This window comes from Cydia strobilella, chromosome 12 (genome assembly GCF_947568885.1).
Source record: "Cydia strobilella chromosome 12, ilCydStro3.1, whole genome shotgun sequence".
Classification (NCBI taxonomy): Eukaryota; Metazoa; Arthropoda; class Insecta; order Lepidoptera; family Tortricidae; genus Cydia; species Cydia strobilella.
This window is the reverse complement of record NC_086052.1, coordinates 5,933,651-5,947,761: the sequence shown is the minus strand read 5'-3', so window position 1 is coordinate 5,947,761 and position 14,111 is coordinate 5,933,651. Positions and strand designations below refer to the sequence as shown.

Here is a 14,111-nt window from a genome sequence, read left to right as displayed (position 1 = left end):
GTTAAGATAAGAAAGAGTTACTATCATATAATTTATTTCAAGCAACCATGCAAAAAATATGACCGGGATAATGGGCGTACACGAAGAGAGGTCTATGATCAACAGTGGGCGACAAAAGGCTAAAATGATGATGATGAGAATGAGAAGTTTAAGGTTTCATTTGAATCCTTACGTTATCCCAAGTTTACAGGCTATATAACGTCACTTTTTCATTTCGTTGTTACGCAGTAGTCGCGCGTTAATTTGTTATGTACTTATATATATATATATATGGTATGAGTACGAGACAACTGTTTCTAGGTAAACGTTGTGAAGTAAATCCACAAGAAAAAGAGAGTAAATTTCCTACCTATTCCAGCACGTGATGCTTGCCTTCAACATGCGAACGAACGAAAGATTGCTCGCTCATAACTGTTTAGAACTAAGTGGAAACGGGGCTTTACGATGCGTCTTAAAAATCAGTTGATAATATATGTCGAGAGGTTTACAGGTCTTTTTTTTTTCTTTTTATCTGCGATAAAAAATCTTACCTATATTACTATAGCACGGTATAATTTAATGCAAAATCTGACGCGTAATAAAATAAAAATATAGTTATTACAGAGTCGGTATTTTTTAATGAGGTATTTACATTGATAAAAACCTCGAATAGTGTACATTACTAGTGTTTGTTCAATAAAATATAGAGGGGTAATTTCAACTACCAAAAAGTGGAAATTAACCGACATCTCAATTTTAGTGGGGTTATTTAAACTATCGCAAAAATACTATTAAAACATAAAGTACATTAGATTAGGTGAGAGTGAAAAACTTATAAAAAAAAATTAGAAACCACGATTTTTATAGGCTATTTAAGGCTATTTAAGGAGCACAAGAAATTTTGTCGAAAATAAAATAGCCGCTTAGATCAGAGAGCATTCGGTCTATCAAATCAAAGCCATCTATGGTGAAATTATTATGAACAAGTTTTTCCGCTATCTGGAAAACATGGAAGATATTTCGATTAGTTGAAATTTCCTGCAGCAACAAATAATAGTTATTTGTTATACAAGGGTGCAAAGTTGTATTTTACCCGTGAGTGTTTCAACACACGAGAAGTAAAATACATTTGCACCCGTGTGTAACACAAAACTTTTCCCCTCACTATAGTGAGGAAAGTGCAACATCTACAGGCGTTAGATCATTCACTGGAATCACTCATTTTTTTACGATAATAGGTACGATATTATAAAAGAAAACTCTGGAAGTTGTTTATTTTTACGTTTCGGAGTCGGTGAGAATTTTTCTGTTGACAATGTTGACATCTCTGACGATGCGTTTTGAAATTGCATCGACTCAACTTGTGCGTTCAGAATTACATTAAACATCATTAAAAAAAACAAATGATTCTTAAGGAATTTAAGGTTTATGACTTAAAATCATTAAATAAAGCTAAATTTAGAATTTTTATTAAATTCTCAAACTATTGATTTATGATAATTAAAATCGAACCAACCATTATTATGAGCGTTTTACGTTTTGTTATCTGTCAAAAGCTTCTTAAACGCGCTCCATCCAAGGTCAAATTACTTTCCCCACTAGTGGATAAAATGCGTTTTCCCCGCTTGTTTTGAAGGATAAAAGACGGCTTTCCGAGCTAGTGAGGGGAAAACAAATAAACAGTCAGGATTGCCCCGCTGCACCTAAGTTGTTTTTGCGAATAGATGCTATCTATCATAGAAAAAGTGCAAACCTACCTTTTGAAATACCTAAAAAATGATGCATTAAAGCGACCTGCAACGCACGGGTCATTCACGCACGCGACGGCATATCAACGCTAGGATTTTCAACACTTAGAAATGTTTTTATTAAATAAACTGAGCAAAGGAAAACAATATTTTTTTCTACCCGCTTAACTGTTGCATGTTCGAATAAAGCTTCTTAGTAAATGTCACGGGAGCTCCCTATAGTTTCGAAAAGGTAGGTTTTATTTAATATTTGTACAGCTCGTGGTAAGCTAAGCGATTAAACCTAACTTTACGGACCTTAATGCTGCAAATTGTTTATAAACTGTGTAAAGTAAATTCTGCATTAGATTGTAGTTAATTCTAACAGCATTCCTAGTACATAGCCAGCACGTGTTGTTGATTACGTTTATATGCAAAGAGGGAAAAGGTAACAACTAGCAGCTAGCTGGAATATTTATTAGGAATTAAAAGAATACACATTTATCCCCTTATTCATAAAAGTTTACAAGCCTGAATTGGTTAATTACTTAATGTTATCTCCTAGAGTCTTTACAACAACAATATTATATGTGGCCTTCGCCATGTTGCGGATTTTCAGTGGTTTCATTTCCTGGCAAGGCAATTTTATTTAACTAAACATGACGTAGCGACACTATCTCTGGATCTGGATCAAATGTAATCTTGTCAGGCTTTACAATACCCGTCTGCACTGAACTTATGTAGTGATTTAATATCATAATGATGCACAACGTACCCGCTTGGAAAAGTCCTCAGGGCATTCGTTTCACATTTGCTCTGAAAAATACACATCTTTTAATAATGCCTTAGATACCTGGTGCTATTCCCATGACCGGGCGAGGCAAAGGTTTTTTTTACGCACCGGTTAAAATGTGCTCGATAATTACTAGTAGTAATCTATTACTAGAGTTATTAATAACTTGAGTCTTCGGAGTCTTTTGAAGGACACTACTAAGTTTTTTTTATTTTTAGGGTTCCGTACCTCAAAATGAAAAATCGGAACCCTTATAGGATCACTCGTGCGTCTGTCTGTCTGTCCGTCTGTCACAGCCTACTACTACAGCCGAAACTACTGGACGAATTAAGTTGAAATTTGGTACACATATGTAAGTTTGTGACCCAAAGATGGACATGTAACGTAAACAAATTAATTTTCAACACGGGGGCCACTTTTGGGGGGTAAATGAGAAAATTACAAAATAAAGTTTGTCAAACTATATCAAATGAAAGAGCTCATTGTGAGAATTTCAAGTATATTTTTTTTATAATTTTAAGATAAATAGTTTAGAAGTTATTCAAGAAAATAGGCAAAAAATGACCATTCCCCCCCCACCCTTTATCTCCGAAAGTACTGGGTCAAAAATTTTGAAAAAAATACACAAAATAGATATTTACCTATACATCACCGGAAAACCTATTAGAAATGTGCAGTCAAGCGTGAGTCGGATTTTTACTTAGTTTTTGATCCGACCTCTACGGGTTTTTTTAAAGACATTTCACATAAAAAATACATTGTTTAAATAGTGTAATGTACGGAACCCTTGGAACGCAAGTCCGACTCGCACTTGGCCGGTTTTTTATTTAGGACACAATCAGTCATAATTTATGCATGTTACTTATTTGTTGTACACAATATACAAAAATTGAGAAGCGATACAAACAGACCTGTAGGTTCATAAAAACAATATTAATAAAATAAAAAGCACATTAATAAAAGCATTGATAAGTTTTACGAGACTAAACTTAAAAAACCGGACAAGTGCGAGTCCGACTCGCCCACCGAGGGTTCCGTACTTTTTAGTATTTGTTGTTATAGCGGCAACAGAAATACATCATCTGTAAAAATTTCAGCTGTCTAGCTATCACGGTTCATGAGACACAGCCTGGGGACAGACAGACGGACGGCGGAGTCTTATTAATAGGATCCCGTTTTTACCCTTTGGGTATGGAACCCTAAAAACATCTGTTGTTTAAATTATACTTAGTCTTGTTTTTGAACCTTTTTTAAATGTGACTACTTGAGAAAGCTTAGTAGACTCTTAGGTATACCTAATAGCAAGAATAATTACAACGCTCCTTGAAAAAATATGTTTATTTAAGTTTAAGATCTTAAACTGTTGCTGCACGTCTTAAGCCACGTGTTGAATAGAGTCTAAACACTTAATAGACATTAAACATGAGCACTTCCTATAGATATAGACTCAAATATTTGCCAATAGATACTAGTAACGGATCACAAGGCCAAGTCACACTGGTGCAGAAAACTTGACGGTTGGCAAGCAATTTAAAAATACACCTATGCGGTTGTGGCAACCCTTTTTTCAGAAAGTGGAGCGTCGTGATTCTCGTGAATGCAGGATCGTGTACCTATATAATGCTCCCTTTCATTTGCGTGTGACGCCGAGAAGATCGGTCTTTCCATTCAACTTAAAAGACGAGCGCTTTACGCAATTTGAGATATAATATTGTAATTATTGACAAACGAAGATCAAAAAATATTAGGGCTAGTTAACTATTTAGTATTTTTTTAAGGGCTACTTAATTTTAATACCTTACGAAAATGTAAGTAGGTACCAACTTACTAAAGGTGCCTAACAGGACTAACTCGATTGAAAGAACAACTGTCATTGTCATGTGATGTTTACGCAATGACCCCGCATTTCATATTTGGGGATTTCAAGCGTTTTAGGAGCATTCCACTAGTATATCGCTGATTGTAATAATTGATGGCTTTGCTTCAATATTCAAAACTCGTCTCAAAAAAATCCATCATATAAACTTGTATGCAGGGGGTTAGTTATCTCTGAGCTTACTGTAAGTGGCGTTTAGTAAGCGCCACTGGATGGATTCGCACGTCGCTCCGAAGTTTGAGAGAGACTACGCTATGCGCGTATTATAGCAGATATCTAGAATAGAATACAATCATATCTAGAATAGAAAATGTATATTTTTTATTCTAGATATGATTGTATGTTTTTAAATTGCTGACATTTTTAATTATTATTTTTAACTTATTTATATTTTAATTTTTATAAGTCAATGATTTTACAATGAATTTTATTTTTTAACAACATTAAGTTTTTATTTTACTGATTTTTATAAATGTCATCAACGTCCAAATATTCCTTATAAATTGCTGTTCTGTTTTAATTTATTTAATTTTAATTATGATTTATTTCATTGTGATGTGTGGACCTATGTTGTCTTTTATATAAACGGATTTATTAAAAAAAATATATATATAGCGACGTCCCGCTCGCACCTCGGAGCGACACGTGCGAATCGGACGCAGTGTGCCATGACACTGAAATCCATACTAATATTATAATACTTTTTATCCCAGAACTCACCCCTCAAGGGGGTGAAAAGGGGGTGGAAATTTGTATATGGAATCAATAACCGCTGAACCGATTTAGATGAACTTGGTATGGGGATAGTTTGAGCTGTGGGGAAGGATATATAATAATTTTTATCCCCGAAATCATCCTTTAAGGGTGTAAAAAAAGGGGTGGAAATTTATAGAGTGGACGAATTTGGGGGTGAAAGAAAGGATGGATTTAAAAGCAGATTTCTTTTAAAATTAATGATGATTGATTCCACACAGACGAAGTCGCGGACAATGGCTAGTATTAAATTTAATAAATCTGTAATGATGAGGCTGATATATCTGGCTGAGCAGAGAGCTCGGTGAAATGTAACGTTGGCGCTTACAATTCATATCAGTCAGAAACTTGAAAGCTGGCCAGCTGATGTGTGCTTTGTGCAGTAAGGATACTATATAATTTCTCCACAGCTTTGCCATTGTTATCTTTGACATAACAATGAATCTGTGCCAAATGAATTACGTATGGTTTTCTTTTAGTTATTTGACGCCTGTTTATTATTACATTTATGAAATATTGGACGAAATTTGGACGAAGCCTACGTTGTGTTACTTGATCACTTTACGTTGATATGAGTATAATAATGTTATTAAAGGCGGGTCGCACCAATCCGCCAAACTATGGTACCTAAACAATTTGGTGAATATACGTTAAAATGACACAAGCGTCTGGCATCAAATAAAACTCTAATCTTCCACAATAATCGGATTTCAAAAAGTATTAGGATGCGGTCCGACCGACCGGTAAAAATAAGTTAGTGTATTTATTTGATCCCATATCAGGATGTTGAGAAATATCGGATTTACGAAATTAATAACTAGCTTAAATCTAAAATAGGCCCTTGATTACTACTGATTGATATTAACCTTAATTATACCTATATGCTGTATTTCGAAACGATATGGGTATTACTTCTAATTTCCTTGATATACCTATTTAAATGGGTACAGTCAGCAAAACTATTTGCTTATCACCCCTGCATATAAAAATGTATCCAGAGGGGCTAAGCTAATAGTTTTGTTGACTGTAGGTATTTACTCTGTGGGTCCGATGTATAAATCCGCAATTGTCTTTGGTCTTAGGATATACATTGAATAAGTACACCTACTAAACTGTCCAGCAGTATCTTCTGAAACTATACCCAAATTCTATAATTTCCAAGACACAAATTGGCCAAGTTCCAACCAAATTCCAACTACAATTACTTACAACTAACTTGTACTATGCGGAACATTCTATTATAATTACAACGACGTAGCTTACAATAAATTTACTCTCATGCGCTTTTACTGCATATAAGATTGCATGGAAGCACGACTTGTTTACGACAACTTTACATGCAAATTAATTACACTAAGTGTAAGGCCTGAGTGGACGCTCGAGTTGGGCGTGCAGCGGAGCGGAGCGTGCAGCGTGCATGTTAAACAAATGCAAACGTATGCGAGCGGCCTTAGTGCACGCTGCTCGAACCCCTTGGATGCTCGACACCACGCTGCACGCCCCGCCGAACGCTCCGCTTCCAGCGTCCACTCAGGCCTTACACCACTACGTAGGTACTGCAGTTGTCGGAAATAACGCATTATTTAGTTATTGAAACTGCGAACGTTTTAAAAAAAAATTGTCCTACAATATATTAAAACTGCCAAACTTACAGAAGTATACACCAAAAAACTAGCTTAGGACATATCTCAGAAACTTGTCATATTTTTTTGTTTATTTTTTTATTTTTAAATGTAAGTACTTTTTACTTTACTTTTATATTAAATATTGAAAAATGTCTAAATTAAGACCGAAGACAAACAAAGAGAATATGTTGTATAATACAATTTTCCTGCATTATAAACAACCTGCATACTCTACTTAGCTGAAGCATAACTCTACCATATCCCTTCGTCCAAAATAGGTACAATTTGCTAACGCAGCGTACTACGTAGCTCGAAGGCGAACAACACGCAAACGCTAAGCGAAGCGATGCGGCGCGGAGTGAATCAATCCTTTGATACTTATAGAAGTGTCCTACGTGGGCGATCTCGTTGCCAACGCGAACGCCGTAGGCCCGCCGCGCCGCGTCACGCCGCTTCGCTTCGCGTTCGCGAGTTGTTCGCTTACGGTAGAGGCGAATGGTCTTGAAACGGTCAAGTACAGTCGAAGGCAAAAATATCGATCCAGACAAATGGCTCAAAAATATGTGAACAGTGTGAACACGACTTTATTGTCTAAGGTACACATATTTTTGAAACTTTGGGAATGTATATATATTTATGCCCTTGACTGTACCTATTACAAAACCAAACACCGTTTATACATCTAATTGCTTTAAAATATCCTCATTTATATGATTTACTAATTCAATTTCTAAAAACCCTTTTATCCTTACAATACGAAAGGACTAAAGTTTTAAGGAGTTTCAATAACATGGGCCCTTTTTAATAGCGATGTAGACTTGTAGATTAGACCCTAGCGAGTAATAATTCTCGTGGGTAAGTGGGATTCCAATTTACATTTTATAATTTAAACTATTGTGACCTGAGGGACGAAGGGGCGCAAATCCGTTTTATTGTTCATGGGATTTCACTGCTATTTGCTAATGGGTTTAACTCTATAATGGCTTAGCCAATTGTGTGGGATGGTCGTTCTGTCACTTGGCTATGGATGTGTTAACTTTCGGGTATAATCTCGCGGATATTCGAATGCCTGTCCAATTTGTCTGAATTGATTATTCGAATATTTTAGGGCCCGTTGAGGGTTTATATGATTTTAACTCGCCTTTGGTTACTCACAGGAAAATTATATAAAACTACGAGTATATATAAATAAAAGTTCATCACTTGGTGCATCGCAAGTCCACACGCCGTGACCATTAAAATTTATAATACCTAAATTGAATGACACCTTCAAAGGAGAAAAAACCGGCCAAGTGCGAGTCGGACTCGCGCACCGAGGGTTCCGTACTTTTTAGTATTTGTTGTTATAGCGGCAACAGAAATACATCATCTGTGAAAATTTCAACTGTCTAGCTATCACGGTTCATGAGATTCAGCCTGGTGAAAGACAGACGGACAGACGGACAGCGGAGACTTAGTAATAGGGCCCCGTTTTTACCCTTTGGGTACGGAACCCTAAAAAACAACACAGTATTTTTTAAACAATTAAGAAAGAACTTAGTAGACAAATGTTCTACCACATGTAGAAGTTTTTCAACGACAAAGATGTTTAGACTGCATAAGTTTTGTATATATTTTTTATTGTTATTTATTTTTATTGTAATTAAGACAATTTAGTGTTTAAGTTTTAGATAATAAGTTTCCTGTTATGCCCCATCCGGGTCTCATTATATGACGTGTATATTTTGTATACCTATGTTATTTAGCATGAATTAATTAAATTAATGAAATGCGTGGGTAAAAAAACGGCCAATTGCGAGTCGGACTCGCGCACGAAGGTTTCCGTACCATTACGGAAAAAAACAGCAAAAAAATCACGTTTGTTTTATGGGAGCCCCATTTAAATATTTATATTATTCTGTTTTTAGTATTTGTTGTTATAGCGCACACAACAGAAATATATCATCTGTGAAAATTTCAACTGTCTAGCTATCACGGTTCATGAGATACAGCCTGGTGACAGACAGACAGACGGACAGACGGACAGACGGACGGACAGACGGACAGCGGAGTCTTAGTAATAGGGTCCCGTTTTTACCCTTTGGGTACGGAACCCTAAAAACGATATTTCTATGTGTATCGGTTATTATTTACAAAAACTCATTAAGGCCTTGTCAATCATGTAATATTCAACTGTCTAGCTATCACGGTTGATGAGGTACAGCCTGGTGACAGACAGACGGACAGACAGACAGACAGACGGACAGACAGACAGACGGATAGACGGACTGGGGAGTCTTAGTAATAGGGTCCCGATTTTACCCTTTGGGTACGGAACCCTAAAAAGAAGTGTAACGATGTGACATAGAAACACAAAAGAGGTCGCATGCCGGCCAGTCGCCAACATCATGTCTACTTCTCTACTTATTACATTTTTTATTGACTTGTCCCGGATGTCTTAGTCCCTGTTTGTGTGTAATTAAATCTTGGAACTTTGTGACCCACTTCCGGATTTCTCATAATGTTGAAAATGAACGTACAATTTTGACCTCAAAATGATATCTAATGTCATTTTCTTATCATTCCTCCGTGCGTTTGGCTCGTGCTTATATATTATATATTTAGGTACGGACAAGTACGAGCGAATGTGTAGGTATAAAAATCTATAACGGTTACATTGAGGTATTATTACTATAGAGAAGCCAAAAAATGAAACGAAAACCAGCCGGCCTAGCCAAGGTGACAATCGCTATCGTTTCGACAACGAAACGCTTTGTGTCTCTCTATCGCTCTTCCATATTAGTGCGTCAGTGACAGTAGCGTTTCGATCGCTACGGAGCGTTAGCGATTGGCGTGTTGGCTACGCGGCCTGATGAGCTTAAGGCTCAGCCGCCAACCTCAACTATGTAGGTGGTGCGCTGACGTGCCCAAAATGCGCTTGCGTATTTAGCAAGAAGATAGGGTACGTGAGCCACGAGCCACCTAAGGCCGCACCGCACCAGAGAGAGAGTGGATCAGCTACACTCTAAGAACGCGAATTAAAATTGCCTACTCCAGAACACACAGTCGCTGTGGCCGAAATCGGTCAGGAGAGCATCATCATCATCATATCTCCATTATGATGGCTTCTCAGCCATACCAATCAATGAAACTGTTCCAATCGCAACCTGTACCACACGACCAAAACTTCGCAAGCACCGCGAAATTCATGGCGCTTACGCGTTTAGGTCGCGAGATTCACGCTTCAACTCCATATTTTGATGTCGGCCGACAACAACTCATGGCGCAAAATGTAACGTTTTCAACCAAAAGGTACCACATTGTCGCTTGTCGATAAGGTTGATTTCTAATTGAAGCTATATGGAAATAGCGGCTTACTGACAAGCGAGAATAAGTACCCTTTTGGTTGAAAATGGCACAAATACTGATTCTCTGTGCCGGTTCTATACGGAGTAATAGCAGTTCAATGAAGGGTTACGTTTATTTTCACTTTGGCTGCATAGCCCTAATACCAATTCAATCACACCACATGACTTCATTTTATTGCCCGACTAAAGTTCCATTTTGCTTGTTCCAGAGACATGCACGCCGAAGTTTGCGGCAGACCAGGCCTATGCGAGGCCATGAGGCCTGCCAGCGGTTCGGAACTCTTGCGCTTCCTGAGAAAAGTAGAGTTTACTGGCAAGTATTAAAGGCGTTTTAGTATTAAAAAATTAATATTAAGTAGGCTGCGTTTTTGAAATTCTTTCCACAAGTGTACAAGATGAACCACTATGAGTGTTTCCTGACAAACTTCATAATGTTCAAGATTTGACCAAATGGAATTACGAAGTAATCTGAAATGAGCCGTGAACATGATGTGGATTTGTCTAATTTATAAGTTCTCCATTGGTCTTGGCACTTGGAAGATCGATTTATTGGTTGTGGATAATCCAGATAAAAATAAAACCCGCTCGAGAAAAGCCGACTCAACAAAAGCGAAAATGAGCTTTCTTTTTAATTAATAGTTAAGTTTGCATTCAATTTTTATAAGAAGTTCTAACATATACTTAAACAAAAGGACTTCCCACGGCAGAGATTTTTATGAAACTATGAATACGAACAAACCTGTATCCAAATCGGGGCCTATCTATAGATGAGAATCGTATATCAACAAACGCCAGATGCTAGTCAGACCAAGATAAGTCTGCAACGATTTTAATACCACTTGCACTCAAGTGTTATACTTACCTTTAAACGAGCAATTCTTGTATAGGGTGCGTTAGGATAAGATTTCACAGGTTTTTCGTGCGGGGTAAGATGAAGTCGCCCGTAATGCTTCGGCATACCAACGATTTTTTGTCTTACCCCTCATGAAAAATCCGTTCAATCTTATCCCAAAGCACCCTATATATTTATATATTTCGGGGATCTCGGAAACGATTTCGATGAAATTTGCTATATGGGGGTTTTCAAGAGCGATAAATCGATCTAGCTAGGTCTTATCTTGGTAAAACGCGCATTTTTCATGGAGAACCGAGCTTGCCGGGGACTTAAATTCAGACTTTTGTGCAGGTCTAAGCGGCGACGAATTCCGCTTCGACGGCAACGGGGACGGCCCGGCGCGCTACAACATTCTACACTTCAAGCAGGTCTCCAGGGGCAACTACCGCTGGCTCAAGGTCGGAGAGTACCTGGACGGGGAGCTACAGTTGGACCTGGACGGTAAGAGTTGGAGCTACAACATTCTACACTTCAAGCAGGTCCCCAGGGGCAACTACCGCTGGCTCAAGGTCGGAGAGTACCTGGACGGGGAGCTACAGTTGGACCTGGACGGTAAGAGCTGGAGCTACAACATTCTACACTTCAAGCAGGTCCCCAGGGGCAACTACCGCTTGCTCAAGGTCGGAGAATACCTGGACGGGGAGCTACAGTTGGACCTGGACGGTAGGAGCTGGAGCTACAACATTCTACACTTCAAGCTGGTCCCCAGGGGTAACTATCGCTGGCTCAAGGTCGGAGAGTACCTGGACAGGGAGCTACAGTTGGACCTGGCCGGTAAGAGCTGGAGCTACAACATACTACACTCTAAGCAGGTCTCCAGGGGCAACTGTCGCTGGCTCAATTTGGGAAATAACTGGACGGCGAGCTACAGCTGGACCTGGGGAGCATAGAAAATGCTTTTTAACGATATTTACCTATCTATGCTTGTTAAAACTCTTACGTACTCAATGAGTACCACTCATACTGGGCTGCCCATAAAATACTGGATATACATACCCGTGGACAACGGTGACATATTGAGAGCAAAAAGCACATCTAAACGGAAAGCATTACGGTTCAAAATCATGTGCTTTTAGAAACGCCAAACAATTAAAAAGTATCCCCCTCTCATTAACAACGTTGCATCGTTAAGAAGAAAAATTGCTATCGCTTTTGAACGCTGTTAAAACAAAAGTCACATTTTGTTATTCGGAATGGGAAAATGGTAAAATACGCGTGTATTTCTTGCATGTTATTAAAGCCAATTGGACTGTTAAAACATGTCGGACATTATTTTTGGCACTGTACCTAAAGTTAAGGGTCGCCATACGTCAGGATTCTACTTTTTTGGACATTTGTCAGGATTGCGGGGGATTTAGCGAATGTCAGAATTTTTTATAAACCTTAACTAACCGTAAAGCTAGCTAAGTTTGGAGCTGGTCAGAAGAAAATTAGAAGAGGAATGAAGAGTACTTCAAACTGCAAATTTACACAGTACTGCTTAAAGTAGGTACTTTGTCGATTGCACTAGCGTTTTAGTTTTTGATATGTTTATCTACACACATATCATAAACCCTCTATGATGCCTTTAAAATCCGTAAATAATGGCCAACAAGATAAACTGTTTCGTTACAGCAATTTTTTTATCTGTGAAAATGTTATTATTGCTAAATAATAACATCGATTTCGATAATATTATTTCATTCAAATTTCGAATATCTCTGAAAAACATAGAAATTTCATTTGACCTCTATTCTAATATCAGTCGAGATGAAGTTTTATTCGAAATGAAATGTCAATTGCATACAATTTTGACAAATCTCGCTTGTTTGTTGGTATTGAACGACATGGCAATCGACCCCCACTCTAGTTTGTCTCTGAATTTAAAAAACAAACTACGGATGCGTGACACGCGTGAAATAGTAGATTGTGTCACAAGGGAGCAAAATTACATATTTACGGCGAGGGCGTACATTGAATCGAAAAAAGTTTTCTTTGCCGCCATTTGACGTGCAGTTTATCTTTTAATTAGTTTGTAAGTAAAAAAATAAATTGTTTTGTTGTTTTAAAAGTAACTCTAGCAAAAGTTTCGTGTAAAATGTGCGATAAAGATATTTCGGAGACGCCACCTCATATCCGCGAAATCCGTCAGAGAGCAACTATGCCCCAATGTCATCCCAATCCGTCCGTCTGTCTGTCACCAGGCTACAGCCTTATGGTTTATGAGTTAAATCTCATAAACCGTGATAGACAGTTGGACTTTTCACAATTTTTTGCGTAATGGCGGAACCCTTCGTGCGCGAGTCCGACTCGCACTTGGCCGGTTTTTTTTTTAATTTGGGCAATTTAATGTTATAGAATAAATGTTTTAAAATATACATAGAGTTAGACCAAGCTAAGTTGGCAGTGATTTTGATAGCCCAGACGGTGCCAGTGTTATTCTAAACGTCAAACTTCTATAAGATTACGAAGTTTAAATAACACTTGCAGCGCCTGGGCTATCAAAATCGATGCTAACTTAGCTTGGTCTAACTCTATTATTTTGTTCCGTCCAAATTTGTTATGCTACTTTTATCATTTTAATCTCTCAATCATTGATTACGTGAGTGACCCGTTTTAAAATAATTTAATATGTTTGTGTCACGGGAGTTTTATAGTTAAAATCATTGATAAGGCTAGTATAGTTAGACCAAGATAAGTCTGCAACGATTTTGATAGCACACGCAGTGCAAATGTTATTTATAAGATAAGATAATTATTTATTTGCTTAAACATGGTAATTTTAAGTTCATATAATCATACGTATACGTATCATACGTATGTATACGTATCATATGTATACGTCATAATTTCATAGAAGTTTGACGTTTAAAATAATAAAGGCCTCAATTATATAGAAATTACGTGTCTTTGGCTATCTGCATATATTACTAAGATAAATGAATAAGAAATGCGTCTTTCTTGAAATGCTACTTTATGTAGGTAGACTCCTATAACTTTTGCGAACAATTAAACCAATTAATTCTGTTCTATTTTCTTCTACAGATAGGTAATATACGATGCCACTGAAGGTAATTCAAAAGCTTTCCTCTATCCTCTTAATATTTGTTCTACAAATTAAATTGCCGTCCTACTCC

The 14,111-nt window shown here is 37.5% G+C and overlaps 1 protein-coding gene across 1 annotated transcript in view; it reads left to right on the top strand.

The window, feature by feature from the left end:
- Positions 1-14,111, top strand: part of LOC134745994 (metabotropic glutamate receptor 2-like) — a 254,614-nt gene that overhangs the window by 221,994 nt on the left and 18,509 nt on the right. Inside the window, exons 8-9 of the mRNA XM_063680159.1 lie at positions 10,310-10,413; positions 11,287-11,547. Of these exons, the coding sequence (XP_063536229.1) occupies positions 10,310-10,413; positions 11,287-11,547 (365 nt within the window). The remainder of the gene's footprint in view (positions 1-10,309; positions 10,414-11,286; positions 11,548-14,111) is intronic.